This window comes from Penicillium lagena, assembly GCF_028827675.1.
Source record: "Penicillium lagena strain IBT 129212 chromosome Unknown utg000006l_segment0_segment0, whole genome shotgun sequence".
Classification (NCBI taxonomy): domain Eukaryota; kingdom Fungi; phylum Ascomycota; class Eurotiomycetes; order Eurotiales; family Aspergillaceae; genus Penicillium; species Penicillium lagena.
Genome location: NW_026623227.1, coordinates 1,328,139 through 1,346,640, shown reverse-complemented (window position 1 = coordinate 1,346,640; position 18,502 = coordinate 1,328,139). Strand labels below are relative to the sequence as shown.

The 18,502-nt window shown below is 55.3% G+C and overlaps 11 protein-coding genes across 11 annotated transcripts; 9 read left to right on the top strand and 2 right to left on the bottom strand.

Annotated features, from left to right (window-relative positions):
• Positions 1-160: 160 nt before the first annotated feature.
• Positions 161-1,670, top strand: N7510_008685 (hydrogen/calcium exchanger domain-containing protein; the record flags this gene model as incomplete). The annotated part of the gene is made up of 3 exons (XM_056980610.1): positions 161-506; positions 560-1,010; positions 1,070-1,670. 3 exons carry the CDS (start codon positions 161-163, stop codon positions 1,668-1,670), a joined length of 1,398 nt encoding a protein of 465 aa, XP_056830819.1.
• Positions 1,671-1,954: 284 nt separating this feature from the next.
• N7510_008684 (aminopeptidase P family protein) lies at positions 1,955-3,464 on the top strand (the record flags this gene model as incomplete). Its single annotated transcript, XM_056980609.1, has 3 exons — positions 1,955-2,118; positions 2,178-3,210; positions 3,264-3,464. The coding sequence occupies 3 exons, from the start codon at positions 1,955-1,957 to the stop codon at positions 3,462-3,464; spliced, it is 1,398 nt and encodes a 465-aa protein (XP_056830818.1).
• Positions 3,465-3,611: 147 nt separating this feature from the next.
• On the bottom strand, positions 3,612-4,370 carry N7510_008683 (uncharacterized protein; the record flags this gene model as incomplete). The annotated part of the gene is made up of 2 exons (XM_056980608.1): positions 3,612-4,121; positions 4,191-4,370. The coding sequence occupies 2 exons, from the start codon at positions 4,368-4,370 to the stop codon at positions 3,612-3,614; spliced, it is 690 nt and encodes a 229-aa protein (XP_056830817.1).
• A 442-nt stretch (positions 4,371-4,812) lies between these two features.
• Positions 4,813-5,507, top strand: N7510_008682 (uncharacterized protein; the record flags this gene model as incomplete). Its single annotated transcript, XM_056980607.1, has 2 exons — positions 4,813-5,300; positions 5,411-5,507. The coding sequence occupies 2 exons, from the start codon at positions 4,813-4,815 to the stop codon at positions 5,505-5,507; spliced, it is 585 nt and encodes a 194-aa protein (XP_056830816.1).
• An 8-nt stretch (positions 5,508-5,515) lies between these two features.
• On the top strand, positions 5,516-6,657 carry N7510_008681 (Sterol O-acyltransferase ACAT/DAG/ARE; the record flags this gene model as incomplete). The annotated part of the gene is made up of 2 exons (XM_056980606.1): positions 5,516-6,202; positions 6,253-6,657. 2 exons carry the CDS (start codon positions 5,516-5,518, stop codon positions 6,655-6,657), a joined length of 1,092 nt encoding a protein of 363 aa, XP_056830815.1.
• Positions 6,658-6,766: 109 nt separating this feature from the next.
• N7510_008680 (Hydrolase tropI) lies at positions 6,767-7,160 on the top strand (the record flags this gene model as incomplete). Its single annotated transcript, XM_056980605.1, has 2 exons — positions 6,767-6,818; positions 6,910-7,160. 2 exons carry the CDS (start codon positions 6,767-6,769, stop codon positions 7,158-7,160), a joined length of 303 nt encoding a protein of 100 aa, XP_056830814.1.
• Positions 7,161-7,192: 32 nt separating this feature from the next.
• Positions 7,193-7,676, top strand: N7510_008679 (uncharacterized protein; the record flags this gene model as incomplete). The annotated part of the gene is made up of 3 exons (XM_056980604.1): positions 7,193-7,234; positions 7,296-7,419; positions 7,474-7,676. The coding sequence occupies 3 exons, from the start codon at positions 7,193-7,195 to the stop codon at positions 7,674-7,676; spliced, it is 369 nt and encodes a 122-aa protein (XP_056830813.1).
• A 323-nt stretch (positions 7,677-7,999) lies between these two features.
• Positions 8,000-10,178, bottom strand: sac6 (fimbrin; the record flags this gene model as incomplete). The annotated part of the gene is made up of 5 exons (XM_056980603.1): positions 8,000-8,031; positions 8,085-9,067; positions 9,132-9,829; positions 9,878-10,088; positions 10,156-10,178. The coding sequence occupies 5 exons, from the start codon at positions 10,176-10,178 to the stop codon at positions 8,000-8,002; spliced, it is 1,947 nt and encodes a 648-aa protein (XP_056830812.1).
• Positions 10,179-10,819: 641 nt separating this feature from the next.
• Positions 10,820-13,715, top strand: N7510_008677 (DDHD family phospholipase; the record flags this gene model as incomplete). Its single annotated transcript, XM_056980602.1, has 3 exons — positions 10,820-12,282; positions 12,337-13,524; positions 13,583-13,715. 3 exons carry the CDS (start codon positions 10,820-10,822, stop codon positions 13,713-13,715), a joined length of 2,784 nt encoding a protein of 927 aa, XP_056830811.1.
• Positions 13,716-13,861: 146 nt separating this feature from the next.
• On the top strand, positions 13,862-17,675 carry N7510_008676 (uncharacterized protein; the record flags this gene model as incomplete). Its single annotated transcript, XM_056980601.1, has 3 exons — positions 13,862-14,281; positions 14,726-15,243; positions 15,296-17,675. 3 exons carry the CDS (start codon positions 13,862-13,864, stop codon positions 17,673-17,675), a joined length of 3,318 nt encoding a protein of 1,105 aa, XP_056830810.1.
• Positions 17,676-17,828: 153 nt separating this feature from the next.
• On the top strand, positions 17,829-18,322 carry N7510_008675 (transcriptional coactivator p15/PC4 family protein; the record flags this gene model as incomplete). The annotated part of the gene is made up of 2 exons (XM_056980600.1): positions 17,829-18,053; positions 18,113-18,322. The coding sequence occupies 2 exons, from the start codon at positions 17,829-17,831 to the stop codon at positions 18,320-18,322; spliced, it is 435 nt and encodes a 144-aa protein (XP_056830809.1).
• Positions 18,323-18,502: the final 180 nt, after the last annotated feature.

The window sequence follows — 18,502 nt, the reverse complement described above, 5'->3', positions numbered from 1 at the left end:
GACGTGTGAGGGTCTGCTTGCTTTTTTTCCCTCGCCTCTCTCCCTCCTCCACTGCTGATGGTCCATCCCAACACTCCCTTCATCTCATCCCATTCTTTTTTCTTTTTTTGGTTCTTGTTCTTCTTCTTCTGAGCCCCTGTCTCGATTGTCTGGAGCCAAGATGGGCTCCATCAGATCCTCCGCGTCCCAGACCGCAGTCCATCCGAATACGAGCGGTGAAGGCGTGAAGGTCTCCGAGTCCAACGGAGCCGAACAGCAGCAGTCCATCTTGCCCACTCACAATGAGAAAGCCCGCGTCCATCCACAGAGGCTCTTCCGCGTCGATAGCGCCGGTGAAAGCGGTCGTCGAGGCATCAACCCGCTCCAGATGCTCCTCGTCAGCTTCAAGAGCACCTGTACGCTTTCCATGATCGTCAACATCCTGTGGCCCTTTGTGCCAGCCGCCATTGCCATGCATTTTGCCCGCCCCGATAATCATGTCTGGGTGTTCACCCTCAATTATATTGGTGAGACTCGTCTCGATCGTCATCTCCGAGTGTCTAACGGATATGCCCGATAGCCATGGTCCCGTCAGCGAATCTTTTAGGCTTTGCAGGCGGCGAGTTGGCCAAGAAGCTGCCTAAGATGATCGGCGTCTTGCTGGAAACGACCCTGGGCTCTGTGGTGGAGATCGTCCTGTTCATGGTCTTACTGTGTTCGAAGAAGAACCTCATCCCCGTCATCCAAGCTGCCATCCTCGGCTCCATTCTGGCCAACTTGCTCCTCTGCTTGGGCATGTGCTTCTTTCTTGGGGGTGTGAAACGTCACGAACAGACCTTTCATGAGGCCGTCAGTGAGGTGGGAACAGGACTCTTACTGGTCGCTGGCTTTGGCCTTTTGATCCCCAGCGCGTTTTACGCGGCCCTGAAGGGGAGCACCACCCTGAAAACATACCCTTTGGAAAAGTTGCGAACGGATACCCTGACCATCAGCCGTGGGACGGCCGTGATTCTTCTGGTCGCCTTCTTTGTGTGGGTTCTGTCCTTTCCTTTTCCTTTGCTGACTGTGAGGCTGACTCGTCCCTCTTTAGTTATCTTTTTTTCAACCTGCGCAGCCATAACACGCTCTTTGATGAGATCTTGGAAAAAGATGAAGCGCTCGACGAGGACCGGGACGAGGAGCAGACACGGGCCAAGCTCACCCTGGCAGAATGTCTCCTGGCCATTGCCCTCTCTCTGACCTGTGTCTGCATGTGCGCCGTGTTCCTCGTCCATGAGATCGAGCATATTGTGGAGCGCGGAATCCCGGACCCTTTCATGGGCTTGATCCTGGTGCCCCTGGTCGAAAAGGCCGCGGAGCATCTGACGGCCATGGACGAGGCGTGGGACAACCAGATCAACTTTGCGCTCTTCCACTGCCTGGGGCCGTCGATCCAGACGGCACTGCTGAATGCGCCGCTGGCTGTGATCGTTGGGTGGGGGCTGGGCAAGGATATGAGCCTGAACTTTGAGATTTTCATGATCGTGTTGCTGGTGCTGGCGATCCTGGTGGTGGGCAACTTCCTGCGGGATGGCAAGTCCAACTACCTCGAGGGCAGTCTCTGCGTGTTGGTCTATGTTATTATCGCCCTGACGACGTGGTTCTATCCCAACGCCACGGTCGCGTCGACCAACGGGCTGGTGGAAGAATAAATAAACCGTTGGTATAGAAGGGCGACCCGAAGTATCTACACACTCTACTACTTAGTTCTACCGTAATCCATGCCCCGACCACTCACTCGGCCAGAATATGGCCATCCGACCCCGACCATTCTCGGCTCTGTATATTAATATTCCTCGTGGAGATCCATCCCTGTCTTCCCACAATCCGGCATCGGCTCAGGCCGCCAGTAGCCGTGGCCCGCCGCCGAATAATATCCCCGCAACATTTCTCCTTCTTCCAGTATTGCCGTGATTCTTCTTCCCACACCATAATAATGACCTCGGTAGACAAGATCCTCGCGGCCAAGTACCCGGCCAAGGCTCATGCCCGTCGCGTCGCCGAGTCCCTCAAGGCTCAGAATGGTGCCGCCGGCCTGATCTATCTGGAGGCGCAAAAGACCCGCATGATTGAGGACAGTGACGAGTCCATGCCCTTCCGGTATCCTTTCCCCCCCACCCTGTCGAGCTTGCTGTGGCCTATGACTGATGCACACGCAGGCAACGCCGTCCCTTCTTCTACCTCACCGGCTGTCTTCTGCCAGATTCCTACGTGGCATATGATATCCGCAAGGACGAGCTGACCCTCTTCATTCCACCCGTTGACCCCGAATCCGTCATCTGGTCGGGTCTGCCTCTCTCGCCGGAGGAGGCCGTCAAGCAGTACGATGTTGATCGGGCTCTATATACCACCGACGTCAATGCCACGCTGGCGGCGATCGCGGCAGCCCAGGATGGGAAGACCGTGGCTTTTGCCATTGGCGAGCAGGTCTCGGAGGGCACGAGTTTCCAGGGCTTCGCCGAGACGAATACGGGGGCTCTGAAGAAAGCCATTGAAGATACCCGTGTGCTGAAGGATGCTTACGAGATTGCTCTCCTGCGCAAGGCGAACGAGATATCGGCCAAGGCCCATATTGCCGCCATCCAGGCGGCCAAGACGGCAACCAACGAGCGTGAGATCGAGGCTGCTTTTATTGGGGCGTCCATTGCCAATGGCTGCCGCGAGATGTCGTATCATCCCATCGTCGCGGGTGGTGAGGGTGGCGCCACCCTCCATTACGTCAAGAACGATGAGAGCCTCATTGATCCCATCACCAAGAAACGCAAGAACAATGTTCTCATTGATGCCGGTGGTGAGTATCAGACCTACTGTGCTGATATTACGCGGGTGATCCCCCTGTCGGGCAAGTTCGCGCCCGAGACGCGCCAGATCTATGAGATTGTCCTCCAGATGCAGGACGAGTGTATTGCCATGCTGAAGGATGGCGTGCTGTGGGATGACGTGCACGCGCATGCGCACCGCGTGGCTATTCGTGGCCTGCTGAAGCTAGGTATCCTGCGTGGCTCAGAGGATGAGCTGTTCGACAAACGTGTCAGCGTCGCTTTCTTCCCGCACGGTCTTGGCCACTACTTGGGCATGGATACCCACGACACCGGTGGCAATGCCAACTACGAGGATCAGGACAAGATGTTCCGCTACCTCCGTGTGCGCGGCCATCTGCCTGCGGGCTCGGTGATCACCGTGGAGCCAGGGGTAAGTTTATCGCGGCGTGTTTCCATGACTTGGGCTAACTCCATGTGCACCAGATCTACTTCTGTCGATTCATCATTGACCCCGTCCTCAAGTCCCCGGAGCTGGGCAAGTACATCGACGCTGCCGTCCTGGAGCGATACTGGAGTGTGGGAGGTGTTCGGATAGAGGATAACGTCCACATCACCAAGGACGGTTATGACAATCTGACAACGGCGCCAAAGGAGACTGCCGAGGTGGAGGGTTTGGCTCAGTAGAACGATTTCATGGATCTCACAAAATTCATGTAATGTGCACATATGGTGGTCTCACTAGTAGACTGATGAGATCTTCTTCAAACACGGATCATAGTTCAATGTGCAGAACACGGGACATATTGTCATCAGATGCAGATTGTATCAGGCTCAAATACTACTGTGTAGGCGCTTTCGCGCGCTCCCTTTGGCGCCGGCCTCCACATTACCCTGGTTGTTCTTTTCTGTCTTGTCCAGAACAAGGGTCAGGACGTCAAACCCGAACTCGGGAACCTCAATGCACAGCTTTTTGAAATCATCCTCTACTTCATGCCGCCGGATCGGGCTCCGAGAGGCCCAGAATCTCGCAATGGGCTTTCGAAGCATGACATCGACCGCCGGGGTAGTGGTGTAAACATAGCGGGCATACAAGAGCTCGCCGCGGGGGGTAGAGTTGACCCGGTGGATTTTGGAATGGGCCAAGTTCTTCAGGGCTGGCAAGCCGAGCTTCGCGGCCAGTGTGTAGACCCACGCATGCCGAAGTAGATGGTTCTCCGACTCGTCTGCGCCGGCACCGGGGCCTGGACTCCCGGTTGATGAGACAGAGTAGTCACGAGTGTACTGGAACTGCAGGAAGCAACCGAAGGCTTCGATATTTTCGTTTGGTAGGTGGATGCGCCGCTATATCCAGCCATCACAGTATGTATTAGGACCTTTTGATCTAGACATCGTGCTGAGGCGGAGACTCACCGGGCCGGAAGCTTCAAAATTGGAGACTAACTCCGAGAGGAAGGGTGAGTCGTAGAGAAGGCTTTGGTGAGCGGTCAGAACTGTCTCATTGTCGCCTTGGCCGACCACAATCTCGACGATGGGGGATGTCAGAAAACTAAGAGAGGTGAGCCCAGGATGGGAGGGGAGAGGGTATGTCATTGGGGCGGGAGCAGCTCGACGATTGAGCGGAGTAGGAGGGAGGGAAACACACTCGAGGAATTTGAGGGAAGCTTTTTATCGCAGGAGTCGTGCGTTCCAGGTTGGGTGCATCTGGCAGGCTGTCTTCCTCTTCCGGTTGGGGGTGGTTGGCTGCCGTTCACTGGTGGCGAGGAAACTTCCACTTGGACATTGCCGTTGTTGGTCTCTGCTGGGACTTGCATCTGCGACGCATCATCTACGGTGGTTAAGTAATTGGGATGTTGTTGCAACAGCGTGTTGCAGCAAGGAAGAATGAGACAGAAGGTAAAGAAAGTAAAGAAGCTCGGGCGGGCCAAACCAACCACAACCCAACATGCGAACGGGCAACAGATCATCATCATCATGACTTCCTTCCCTCATACGTAGTTAGTATGTTCATCTTTCTCTCTCTCTCACCAACACCATGACTCGGGATCCAGACAATAATCACTCGCCCTGGCCCTTGGTCCAGGGCCAGCTTTCATCAGAAAACGATGGCCCGCGCAGGCGCGTGCCCGTTAAGCTGCGCGAAACCAACCGCGCCGGCCAGTATCTACTCACTACCGAGGATTCTGAGATGCTCCAGGAAATCCTAGACATCCATTTAGAGAACCCGGGCGTGTCTTGGAAGGGGCGCTTCCGCTTCCGGGACCTGACGTTCACCCGGCAGCTCAGCACCTTCGACCGCCAGAACCCCACGTTTACCTCGTCGCAGTTCCGTGGCTTCTTTGTCCTCTTCTGGCTGGGGGTAGTTCTTTTGTTGGTCAGGGTCGCGGCCAATAACTGGCGGGCCTACGGCACACTCTGGGGCAAGAATGAGATCCTGCGCCTCATGTTCGATAAAGATGTCCTGGTCCTCGGAGTGACCGATTTGGTGCTGTGCTGGTCCCCGGCGCTTTGTCTGGTGCTCCAGTGGGCTGTACTGAAGGGATATCTCCGCTGGAGCGGGACTGGATGGATTATTCAACATGTAGGTCCGACCTTGCGACTGCTTCCGCGGGCTCACGCTGATATAATGCTAGATCTGGCAAGCGTCATACCTGGGTGTTGCAATCTGGTGGACTTATCATCGCGATTGGCCATGGACGCATACCGTTTTCATCGTTCTACACTCGTTGACAATTCTAATGAAACAGCACAGCTATGCTTCCTATAACGGCTACTTGTCGGAGCTATATAAAAAGCGAGAACTGCTCCAATCAAGACTGCATCAGTTGGAAGAGCAGGGCCCGGACAGCTCTGCGTCACAAGGCCAGGCATCCATCATCCAGCAGACCGACCTCCAGAACATCGCAGATCTCGAACGGGAGGACCATAGCCGCCTGTCCAAACCTCCCAACTTGGATCAAGAGCTCGTCTCTCTGGCCAAGACCATGGAGACAGGAACCCCGCTGGATTCACCTCAGGTGCAATCTTTGACCAGGCTGCTCCGATATGAAATTGACCTACTATCGGACGTGCTCCAGGGCAAATGCTCTTTGACCAAGAACTACTACCCGCGCAACCTGACTCTGAAAGACTTTTGCGACTTCAATACGCTGCCTACCTTGGTTTATGAGCTCGAGTACCCGCGCACCGAGCGCATTGACTGGCTCTACGTGGCGGAGAAGACGGCCGCCACGTTTGGCATCATCGTGGTAATGATTGCTGTGTCGCAGGCGTGGATCTACCCCGTGGTCATGTATACCGTGCGCATGAAGGAGGCTGGGATGACGGTCCAGCAGCGGATGCAGGAATTCCCCTGGGTGCTCAGCGACCTGTTGTTCCCTTTCATGATGGAGTACCTCCTGACCTTCTATCTGATCTGGGAGTGTGTGGTAAGTGAGAGAACGGCCCGTTTGCTACCCTGCTAACCACACACCAGCTCAATGCTGTCGCTGAAATCACCCGATTCGCGGACCGCGGGTTCTACGCGGCCTGGTGGAATTCAACATCGTTTGACCAGTTTGCGCGCGACTGGAACCGCCCGGTGCACAGCTTCCTGCTGCGGCATGTCTACCACAGCTCCATCAGCACGTTCCAGCTATCGCGGCTGTCCGCCAGTCTCATGACATTTTTTCTTTCCGCCTGCGTGCACGAGCTGATCATGCTGTGTCTGTTTCGGCGCCTCCGTGGCTACCTGCTTATCCTCCAGATGTGCCAACTGCCCCTCGTAGCTCTGAGCCGCACCCGGCTCCTACGCGGCCAGCACCTGCTTGGAAATGTTATTTTCTGGTTAGGCATCTTCACGGGGCCGAGTCTGCTGTGCAGCCTGTATCTGATTATTTGATAAGCATGAATCTGGCTGGCCCCACCTCTCCAGACATCTGCCCCTCTTAGCCTCGTCACCTCGTATCAACCTACACCTCACTGCTGTTAACCCCAACTCTCCATTCATCATGGCTTCTAACCCTCCCGGAGCCTGCTGCACCGTCGGCGTCAAGCACGAAGGTGAAGCTCAAGGCCAATTCCAACAGATCGCCAATGGTATGGAGTAGATGTTGTTAGTTTCAGTGGTAGACTGCTCACTCGTTCTCCCCAGTCGAGTCTTACATTGCCCGCCCGGCGGATGGCTCAACCAAGCGCGCCATCCTGCTGCTCACCGACGTGATCGGCCACCGCTTCATCAACGCCCAGCTGATCGCCGACCAGCTGGCCGCGAATGGCTTGTTTGTCGTCATGCCCGATCTATTCCACGGTGACCCAGTCCCGCTAAACCGCCCGGCCGGTTTCGATATTATGGCCTGGCTCAATGGCCCCCCGGCCACCTGCCGGACCGCGTCGAGCCCGTGATCAAGGGCGTGCTGAAGGAGATGCGCGACAGCATGGGCTGTGAGCGTGTCGGTGCTATCGGCTACTGCTTTGGAGTTCGTCGATATTCAACCTTATTAATTAGAGGATATTCGCTCATCCACCTGTTCTGACTAGGCTAAATACGCGGTTCGATCGCTGCAGCCAGGCCTGTTTGATGTCGCCTATGTTGCTCACCCCAGCTTCGTTGAGGCCGACGAGCTCAAGGCGATCAAGGGCCCTCTGTCCATTGCCGCTGCTGGTAAGTCTCGGTGTCCTTCGCTATGACTGACCAGCTCTAATTGCGTCAAAATAGAAACCGACTCGATCTTCCCCGCGCCCAAACGCCATGAGTCGGAGGAGATCCTGGCCAAGGTGGGCCAGCCCTACCAGATCAATTTGTTTTCCGGCGTGGAGCATGGTTTCGCCGTTCGCGCGGACATCTCCAAGCCGGAAAACAAGTTTGCCAAGGAGTCTGCCTTTACGCAGGCCGTGACCTGGTTCAACCAGTACCTGTAGGCTGCTTGTCTAGTCATTTGGCGATTATGAACTTGTCCATATACTTTCAAGCCGCGATAACACAGAAGTCACTCATTTTTGCATAAAAGGATAACGGGCGGTTCGAGCCACATCTTTCTCAGAGTATCTGGGGTGATTTGTTTTTCAAGTACAGCGGAGAGAGGATGTACATGCAGTGAAACGTAGAGTAAAACAGAAAGAACCTCCCCGCCAACAAGGTCCGTAGAGCATGACACCACCCTCCGAGGTAGATGCCCGCGAAAGCTCGTGGGGCAAACTGTAAACTGCCAATAAAAGGTACGATCAGACTGTTGAAGATTTGTCTACATCTTCTCGTATGTAGCCATGAGAGAGCCTGTGATACTGGGTCAGCAGATCATCATAAAAATGGGAAACCAAAACACTCACCAATAAAAGTAGTGACCAGGCGAGACCGCACTTGGCAGATATCCTCCGGCACTAGCCAGATGGTGGCTCCCATCTTGCGAGCAATACTGATACTCAGCTTGGCGTTGGCATACGCCTCCTCATCGGTCTTTCCGGGAGTCACCAGGTCATAGTCCACGTAGCTGCTCTTCATGCCATTGAGCACGTCGAGCAGGAACACTCCCGACCCGATGGACGGGTCCTTGAAGCTGCGGACCGCGGATGTGCGGCCACCACTGCGGGACATCTCATTTGCCCACTTGATCATCTCTGCATCGGTGATCTCCCGCTTGCCCAGCCGCTGTGCAAGAGCAGAGAGAGTGTTGGTGATGTCGCGGCGCATCAGCTGCCACACCAGACCCAGCGTGAGGGTCCGCTGGCCGTCGGTGATATCGGCGCCCTGCACCCCAACCAGAGAGAAACCGTTGTGTTTTCCGAGCTCAATGGCATAGTTGGTGTTCTCTACCGCCTTGAACCGCATCATCTCACCACCAGACGCTGGGGGCTTGTTGACATGCCTCCAGTTGACACTTCCGGGAATGACCTTGTCGTACGCTTGTAGCAGGACGCTGCCATCACGCAGGTCATCAAACAACGAGTTCACCGCGGGTTGAACATCCAGAGAGTTCAGCCACAGGGTGAAGACTCGGGCTTCACGCTCACCCTCAGCATCAAAGTCTTCGATCTCCAGCTTGTCTTCTTCGGTAATCGGTTCCAGCCCGGGGTGGTTGTTGAACAGATTGGCAACAAAGGCAAGGTTCAGTTTCGGGTTTCCAGCGACGAGAGAGGTCGGGGTCAAAAATTTGCGGCATTCCAGCTTTTCGGCGTTCGTAAGGACCTGTTCGGCACGTTGCAGCAGGTCTCTGGTCTGGAGAGGGCCGCGGGAGCAGAGATCGGGGGCCAATTGGTTCAGGAGAACAGTGTAGTTCTCGCCATCCTTCACGTCGGTGGAGAAATTCGTCACTCTAACCACGAAAATTAGCAATCTTCCCCCCAGCTACAGCACATCGGGGCTCAAATCAGCCATACCTTCGCTCCCACTTGGCATTCTTGAGGTGGTAATTGAACCAACGGAGCAGAATTTGCTCCGGAGGCAACCGCAGGAACTGCTCTAGGGTCTCATCCTCTTCCAGCAACCGGTACAGCTCGGGGTGGAGCTTGATATCAATCTTGCCGAGAAGACCACGACGGATAACCTGCCAGATCAGGCCCAGGATGAGATGCTCGCGGACCTCAATGATATCGCCACTGCCGATATTGACGACAGAGCAACCGATACCCTTGGCCGAGTTGATGACGATGTTGTTGTTCTCGGTCATGTGGAAAGCGTTCAATGCCTTGATCTTCTTCCCTGCCTTGTTCAAGACGCGCTCATCAATGGTGTCGGGCACGCTGTCGTTGATCAGCTTCGCCAACACCAATCCATCCTTGCACTTGTCGAACATCTCAAAGGTGTCCGTGGGGAAAGGTAGGAGATTGCCGATATCTGGATCGCCGGCGAGAACGGCATTGATGTGTCTTGTAAACTCGGTTCGCTCATCTTCGTTGATCGTATGCGTGACGTTGGCCGAAGAGCCCTGAACATGGATCCGGCCTCCCACGCTGCCCTTGGAAGCGTGGCCGCGAGCGCCCGCACCTGCGCCCGCTGCGGCCCCTTGGATCACCGCGGCGGGACTGGCGGCGGCGGCGGCAGCGGGAGCCGGTGCTGTACGAAGCCTCGATACCAGCTAACTCGGTTTTAGCGCCTGCGTCACCAGCTGGGAGTTATCACCTACATCAATATAGTCCTCGAGCTCCACCCGTCGGGAGCTATCGAGTTCAACATTCTTCAACGCCTGGCGCACGACGTCGTACGGCTGCCGTTCGGATTGCTGGGCGGCCTTGATCACGGCGGATTCGTCCAGATAGCCCCGGTCATCGACATCCAGTCGATTAAAAGCATCCTGCAGAGAGAAGATCTCACCCTGGTCGAGCTGGGGGAACTTCCTACAATGGAGCCACCATGTCACAGTCAGCAGCATCCGGAGGGAACGGGGCAGGGACAACGACGCACTTCTGAAGCTTGAGGACATTCATGGTGGAGGAACAACCTGCCAGTCCAAAAGAGAGACGGGCTCAGTAGGTCTCTCGAGGTGGGTAGAAGTGTAGAGGTGGTAGGGAAGAGACAATGGGAAGGGAAGGAGGTAAGTTGGTGGGCAGTGCAGGGACGGCTAGGTATACTTTGGTGGGGGGGAGAATAATGGAAGGAGCCTGGCAGTCAGCCGTAATGGTATGTATGGCAGTACGGGGTGGGTACTTTAGCGGTACTTTAATACCTACCTCCCAACCCACGGAAAAACAAGTATCCTCCAAGTACCTCTCCGTCCCATGACCATAGTGAGCGTACAATAATGAATGACGTTTGCTCCTTTCTTTCCAGTCTCCCTCATTCTACCACTACTACTACCCGACACATTAGCTGTTTCACCAGTGATTTTACGGGAAATATATATATCTACTCTATAAATCTATCTATCTATCTATCTACCTAATACCCTCCTAGCCAACCACGAAGCCTACCAAACAAAATGACGTCATGCGTCTAGATCGGGTCTGCGGCCAACAGGAACAAATCAGTAGTCTTCTGAATAACACACTATTCATACTCTCTGTTACTTACCTCCGCCATTGCCTTCACGCTGCTTCGCTTCACCCTCTGCCGGGCTCGCCCGATCACCATGGCCGGTGTCGAGCAGAAATCCTTCCTGGGCTCCCTCTCGCCCTGGGGGACCCCGCGTGCGTCGACGCCGCAGTCGGGGCAGCAACATGGGCAAGAAGTCCTCCAACGTTCCCAGGGCGAGGACCACACGGTGACACACCGGCACAAACTGAGTGCGCGTCTCTACCCTCGGGATTGCCCCCCACTGAAGGTGCGATGGTTTTACGCGGTGGACTCACCCAAGCGCAAACCCGCTCTGCTGGGGGAAAAGAATCCCGATCAGAAAGCGCTACCCCTGCCGAAAAAATTCATTCCATTCTCAATCAAAGACTCGCAGTCGATTGAGGCAACCTTTCAGCGACTCGCTGAGGTTGAGGATACCCGCGAGGGAAGCGACACTCCGGGCTCGAATGAAACTGAGGTGTCGACAAAAGTGCCCGTGAATGAGGACTTCCTCTTCGATGTGGACGTGGAACGACGGGAGCTGGCTCCCGCATACTGGGTTGGCCCCGTCTACGAGGTCCGTCGGGGCACATGGTTCTTCCAAGATGGGTCCACGCTGAAGCCATGCGAAGAAAATCTCGCCACGCAACTCGAAGAAGGTTATCTCAAGGTGCGACCATGGAGACCAGACACGACGCAGCCAGGATCGGCAAGGTCGGCCCCCAAGTCAAACGAGCATGATCACTCTAGTGGCACGGTTGGTCATGACACTGCCCAGCCTGCCTCCACAGGAGCTGTTGCCTCCTCCCAGGGTACCGCGGGGACGGGGACCTCCGTTCCTCCCATAGAGCGTCAACAGTATCGACTGTTCGGCGCGTATATGAACAGGATCGTTGCCTATCAAGACTCGTCGACCGCGTGGGTGATCAATGATGACTTCATGTCTCGTGTTAGCACAACCGTATATCAAAAGTTAGGCGGGATCCCGGGTACCAAAGTCATCCGCGGTGATCAAGAGCTCAAACGATCAAAAGAGCCGGTTGAGTCGAAAACTCCGGAGTCAAAGAATTTAGAAAAAGCATCGGCTCCCTCAGCCCCAGAGCCTTCTTCAACCCAGTCTCAACAATTTGAAGCACCGACCTCTTTGAAAGCGCCGGGGACAGAAAAGTCCGAAGGGGATGAAAGCACGATCCATAACCCAAGATCTACATTGGAGCGACAAATGTCGTCTCTAGCCGGTGAACCGCAGAACCCGGCCGAGTTAGAAGAGCAGGCCCGGATGCAAGAAGAGCAGGAAATGGAAGACTCGAGAGAAATCGACGGCGAAGATCGAGAACGAGAAGTCGACCATCTTATTCTGGTCACTCATGGCATCGGTCAACGGCTCGGTTTACGACTGGAGAGCATTAACTTCATCCACGACGTAAACGTCCTTCGCAAAACCTTGAAGGGGGTGTATAAAGCATCGCCTGATCTACAGGCACTGAATGCCGCATTCCCGGACAGCAGTCGGAACTGTCGAGTTCAAGTACTTCCAGTGTGAGTAGCAAAGTACCTGACCCTCCCCAGTCTGTCGCGCTTACATTCATTCAGATGCTGGCGACATCTCCTGGATTTTCCTTATCGAGGGGTTCGACAGAATCGCAAGGAACTGGATCTGGCCGATGCAGACACTCTGGAAGACGACGCGTATCCCGGCCTGAGCGATATCACACTAGAAAGCGTCCCCGCGGTGCGAAACCTGATCTCCGATCTGGCCATGGATGTGCTGCTTTACCAAAGTAGATACTGCGAGCATATCTCCAACATTGTGAAGCAGGAGTGTAACCGAATTTTGGACCTTTACAAACAACGCAACCCGTCTTTCAAGGGTTCGGTCAGCTTGTGCGGTCACTCCTTGGGGAGTGCCATCTTGTTTGATATCCTGTGCCATCAGCCAGATCATCTGCATCCAACCCATGAACATGGGAATCCTTCGATCCATTCCGACGAAGGGAGTCACGCCTTGGACTTTGAATGCGAAGAATTTTTCTGCTTGGGCTCCCCCATTGCCCTGTTCCAGATGTTGAAGGGGAAAACGATTGCTGGATACACTCCACCGGGGAGAAGCCGCACCAGTACGTTGGATGTTGATTTCAATCCTGGGAGTTTGGGGACTCCCCGTGCTTCTAAACGGGACTCCCATATTAGTTCCGCAGCCCAGAGGGTGGACAACTCTACTATCCTCTCCTCGCCGCGGTGTCGCGATCTTTACAACATCTTCCACCCCTCGGATCCAGTGAGCTACCGTCTCGAGCCACTCATCTCTCCTGCCATGGCCGCGCTCAAGCCGCAGCCCTTACCCTCGGTCAAGAAGAGTCTCTGGACGGCCTCGGGCCAAAGCCTTTCCGTGCTCGGTTCTCGTATGGGCCAGAGCATGGGATCTCTATGGACCAACTTCACCACGGGAGTGGCCAGCAGTTTGCTGAATCGCAGCCTGGGACTGACTGCCGACGAGGCCAATGCCGGGAAATTGGTTGGCCATCCCGCTGGCCATAAGCGGACTCAGTCGGGCGTCCCCCAGGAAGGAGAATCCGAGAATCATTTCCAGACCCTGATCGAATCCGACCTGGAGACGCTGTACGATGGTTTCCAAAAGAACCGACATAACCAGAAGACAACCGACCCGGCGGATCCCGACACCGACCTGAAGGCCGAAGATCAAGAGCGCAAGCTGCGACTGGAAGATGCCAAAGTGCGCGCCTTGAACGCCAACGGCCGGGTCGACTACAGTGTGCAAGAGTACGTCTTCGTTTCCATTCCATGGCCGTCCTGGCTAACCAACTCACTCTTTCCGCAGGGGCGCCTTCGACATCTCGTTGATTGCTAGCATTGCCAGCCACCTCACTTACTGGGGTGACGAGGATGTCAACCACTTCATGCTGTCGCAGATGCTGTCACGGAGGTGTCGACATCGGCGTCCAGCCCCGTAGCTTGTTCAAGTGTATAGTAGTAGTGGATCCGCCCAAGCGGGCTAGACTCGGTTGTGTTCGCACCCAAACCCAGTTTTCCTTTTTTTCCTCTCTCTTCTCCTTTTCTCTTCCCTCCCACGCACCACTCCTTCTCCCCTTCACTCACCATGAGCGCCGAACTCCAGCAGGTCCTCAAAGTCTGGAATCGGACGCGCACCAACAGCCCCATCTACGAGTTCCTTCTCGACGCCATTGATGTGTATGACGCCGAGAAGGGCGTTGTCCGCGCCCGTCTCCAGGTCGGACCGCGCCACCTGAACTCCAAGGGCACGCTGCATGGGGCCTTCTCGGCAACTGTGACGGACTGGGCGGGTGGTCTCTCCATTGCGTCGTGTGGATTGGATGCTACGGGGGTCAGCACCGACATCCACGTCAACTACCTGTCCACAGCGACGACGGGCGACTGGCTCGAGATCGAGGGCCGGGCAAACAAAGTCGGCCAATCGCTGGCCTTCACGACGGTGTCCATCTCCAAGAAGTCCGAGTCTGGGCTGTCCCTGGTGGCGCAGGGATCGCACACCAAGTATGTGAGGGCGCGATCCTAGAATAATAGATAGATAGATCGATAGATACCGCCATCTTCTTTACCTCCAGCGTGACACTCATGTGCTTTGAATGCTGGATTCACTCGGATGGCGGAGAGCAAGAACCACTCCATTCGGTGTGCTTTAGATGCGTGGTGCTCCTTGATGGGCGCGGCGCAATTCAGAATGGGAACATTTAAGTAATCAGTCAATCATCCATCCATCCCCTGTCGGAGCATTCTTTCTTTCTTCAATCTTCCACCTCCCAACCTCAACACACTGCGGCAGCTTCTGCAACCCTGGTGCCGAATGGAGCCCTATCCCCCCTGTATCCTTCTGCTTTGATTCCCTTCCCCGTTGCCTGCCTTCCAGAATCGCCCTGCCCACCCGGCTTGTCAAGGGGTCGTGATGGATCCGTCCGATAAGAATAATAATAATGCCCCCAAGCCCACGCCATCCCAGGATCCACCGGTCAAGGGAGCGCCCAGTAATGGCGACCCTCCTTCAGCCCAATTCTCCATCGCCGGCGTCGCAGTACCCCAGGAAGTCATCGATTACTCTCTCCACTTCCTCTCCACGTCCAGCAACGAGAGCCTCCTCGGTGTTTTCATCGCCCTGGCCTTGGCCACCTACATCATACTCGGTAGAATCGGGCTGCTCCTGATCGGAGTCGCCGTAGGGGTCATCCTACATGCCTCCTGGGAGGGGCCCTGCCAGGATGCGGACGGCGAAGAGTCGCGTGCACGAAAATCCAGCAAGCGCAAAGAGCTTGCGCTGGAGTTGTCCAACAGGTTGCTCGACTGGCAGGCTCGGAACGCCCCTGCAGGGGCTGAACATGAAGAGAGCGCGCCGTTGAATGCGCAGGAGGATTTGTCGAGCCTAGACTTGGAATACTCGACCTTCCAGCCCGCGACGGGTGCTGCGTTGAAGGCGCTCACCGACGCAGTTATCAAAGACTATGTGAAGTAAGGCCCTTTCTCAGCAGCTCAAGGAATGTAAACTCAAACCAAAGCTTAGATACTGGTACGAGCCGATTCTACCCTCCGAATCGACGTTCCCACTATCCTGCCGACGCATCTTGACTCATTTCATCACGTCCATGTCCTCCCACGTCTCGCGCAAGCGAACCGAGGACACCTTCCTCCAATTCCTGACCAACTCCTCATCCATCATCATCGTGTTCCTGAATGAACTCGCTGCGGCGTTTGCCGCTGTCCCTTCTCCGTCCATGGAAGCCGAGAAGGTTGTGGAGCACTACCTTATGCAATCCCCAGATAGCAGTTTGGCAAATATTCTGTCCGGGCAACAGCAGCGCAAGAAGCTGAACATGATTGCGGATGATATCCTGTCCAGCTACCTCGAGTCCAAATCGTACAGTTGCTCCTCTGTCCGAGACTTTTGTCGTGAGGTGTTCGCAGGTGTTGTCCTCGAGTCTACTGTCATTAGCATGGCTCGCCCCGAATTCATCAATGGGTGGATCATCTATCTTCTTGAAGACGGGGAGTCTGAAATCATGCATGCGATCGATGCTGGTGTCGAAGGTGCACGAAACCAGGGCGTCAGTGCCTCTCTGAGCAGCCCAACTTTGGACTCGACGCCCAAACCAACCGAAAATCGGCGGAGCCAGGTGAATAAGGACACGGAAGAAGCCATGTTCGAGGCAAAGCGGTTGAGCGCACTAATGGCATCTCAAGATACGCAGATTTTGGACCCTGAACGACAGCCTGAAGTTGATCAGCCCCTCGAGATCTCTACTCTCGGTGCCAACAAACCACAGGAGTCGGTTGCAAATACAGTGAAGAGTGACGGAGACGTTAACACCAGTCAACCAACTTCTCCCTCCATGCCACACTTGACCCTGCACGGCGCACTTGTATTGGTGGATTATAATTCTACAGCTAATGACAAAGGAACCATCAAGTCGCGACCGTCGGGGGATTATATGCTACAGGTTGAACCTGCATCTAGCGGATCCACTGGGTGGATGGTATTCCGAAAATACTCGGATTTTCAGTCTCTTCATGAAATGCTCGAGACCGTTTCACGGCTGAACCGAATTCAAGCTTTTTCTGAGCGGTACCCTATCCTGCCCCACTGGAAAGGGAAAACAAGGCAAGGGCTGGCTCGGGAGTTGGAGAAATATCTGCAAGATGCCCTGAAGCACGAATCCCTTGCCGAAACCGACCGCATGCGACGATTCTTGGAGAGAGATGGCGGCTCCAGCAGCGAAGCGCCCAGTGCTGCCAAGCCCGGGTTTTCTTTCCCCAACCAAACCGCCTTTGAGAACATGGGAAAGGGTGTCCTGGGCGCGCTCACCAATGCTCCCAAGGGCGTGGCGGGGGGTGGCAAAGCCGTCTTCGATGGAGTGACCGGGGTATTCGGGGGCGTCGCTGGAAACACTCGAAAGCCTACTAGTACCACTGCGCGTCCATCATCCCATCGGCCGAGTCCGTCGAGAACTGATAGTGAAGCCCTCTCCGTCACTGGAAGCACCAGCGGCGTAAGCCGTGCAGCTTCATATGAAGTAGACCGCCAGTCTAGTGACCGCCCTACGTCTATGCTATTTAGTGAACCGGGAGGGTCTCCTGCGCTGGTCCCCTCTCCGAGTGATTCTTCCTTTGAATTTACCAAGGCTGAACCTTCGAAGGATCCATCGGCCGTTGAAATCACCGACGGCGCAAATCAGACGACAAGTACAGGCGATGTTCGGGCCTCTGTGTCCACGCTCGCACATTCAGACGGCCGCATTTCGCTGGAGTCTACTAGCCGTTCCTCGGGGCTAGATCCGAAAGAGAGTACCGAGGCCTCCTCGCCCGTGAGCGGGCCAGATCTTGAGCATAGCGAGCCTGCTGCTAAACCTATAACTACTACTACTACTCAAGGAACCCGCAAGCAGGGTAGCCCTATCACAGCCGACGAGACTCAGATCGCAGTGGAGCTGATCTTTGCTGTTATCAACGAGCTCTATACCCTGTCCTCTGCATGGAACATCCGCCGGACGCTGCTGAACGCGGCGAAGACATATATTCTGCGTCCTGGAAGCCCGACCTTGGAGACGATCCGCACTCTGCTGCAGGACTCGATGATCGAGGCCCATACGTCGGACGAGGCGCTGGGGGAGTATCTCACCAAACTTCGGGAGAACGCGCTCCCCACAGAGGAAGAACTAGGTGCTTGGCCCCCGCCACCCAGCGAAGAGGAGAAGGCCGGGCTACGGGAGAAGGCGCGGAAGCTGTTCGTGCAGAGAGGGATCCCTCAGGCGCTGACGAGTGTTATGGGTGCGGCTGCCAGCCGGGAAGCGCTGGAGAAGATCTTCGACAGTCTCCAGGTGGACACGGTGGCCCGGGGATTTGTGTTCTCGGTCATGCTGCAGGGCCTGCGGGTGCTCGCCCTCTGAAGACGAACTCGGTGCCTGTCTGTGTGTCTGTATATAGGATTAGTAATGTAGATAATACCTCGTTATCACCGCGTGACCACTGTCGCGCGCCTTTGACGCGCATCTCTCGATCTCTCCGTCTTTCTTTCTCTTCCCCCCAATCCATCAACCACCATGACATCCCGAAAACGCTCATCGGGGGATGACCCCGTCGAGGACAACTCTCACAAAAAAGCCAAAGTCAGCCTTCGTGATACGAGCAAGGTGGACTCCAATGGAGATCGATACTGGGAGATCTCGAAGATGCGCCGTGTCACCGTCTCTTCGTTCCGAGGAAAGACACTGGTGAACGTTCGAGAATACTACGAGAAGGACGGTCAAGAACTTCCAGGGAAGAAGGTAGGTGGTCCACGCTCTTCTCGCTGATCTGACTGACTGGGGTGGATTCGTTCCTGCAGGGCATTTCCATGCCAGTGGACCAATTCGCGGCGCTCGTGACGTTACTTCCGGAGATTGAGCAGTCTCTCACACAGCAGGGCCAGTGTCTGCCACGCCCGAATTACTCTGGTGACAACGACCGGGGCGATTCGGAGGATATGGAAAAAGGTGGTTTGAAGCCTGACAAGCAGAACATTGAGGCCACGAGTGATGAGGAGAGTGAGGCCTGATTTCCTAAGTATGCTGCTTAGGAGGAACTCAGGCCAATATCCAGGGTTAGCAGCTGCGTCCTGTCACGATCTAATGAATTTTCCATTTGTTTCGAGATGTACTTTTCTCTCTTGTTTAATCGGGTCAACACCAGTCGGCTCCAGAGTATGGTAGGCTTGAACTTGTCCATAGTATAATAA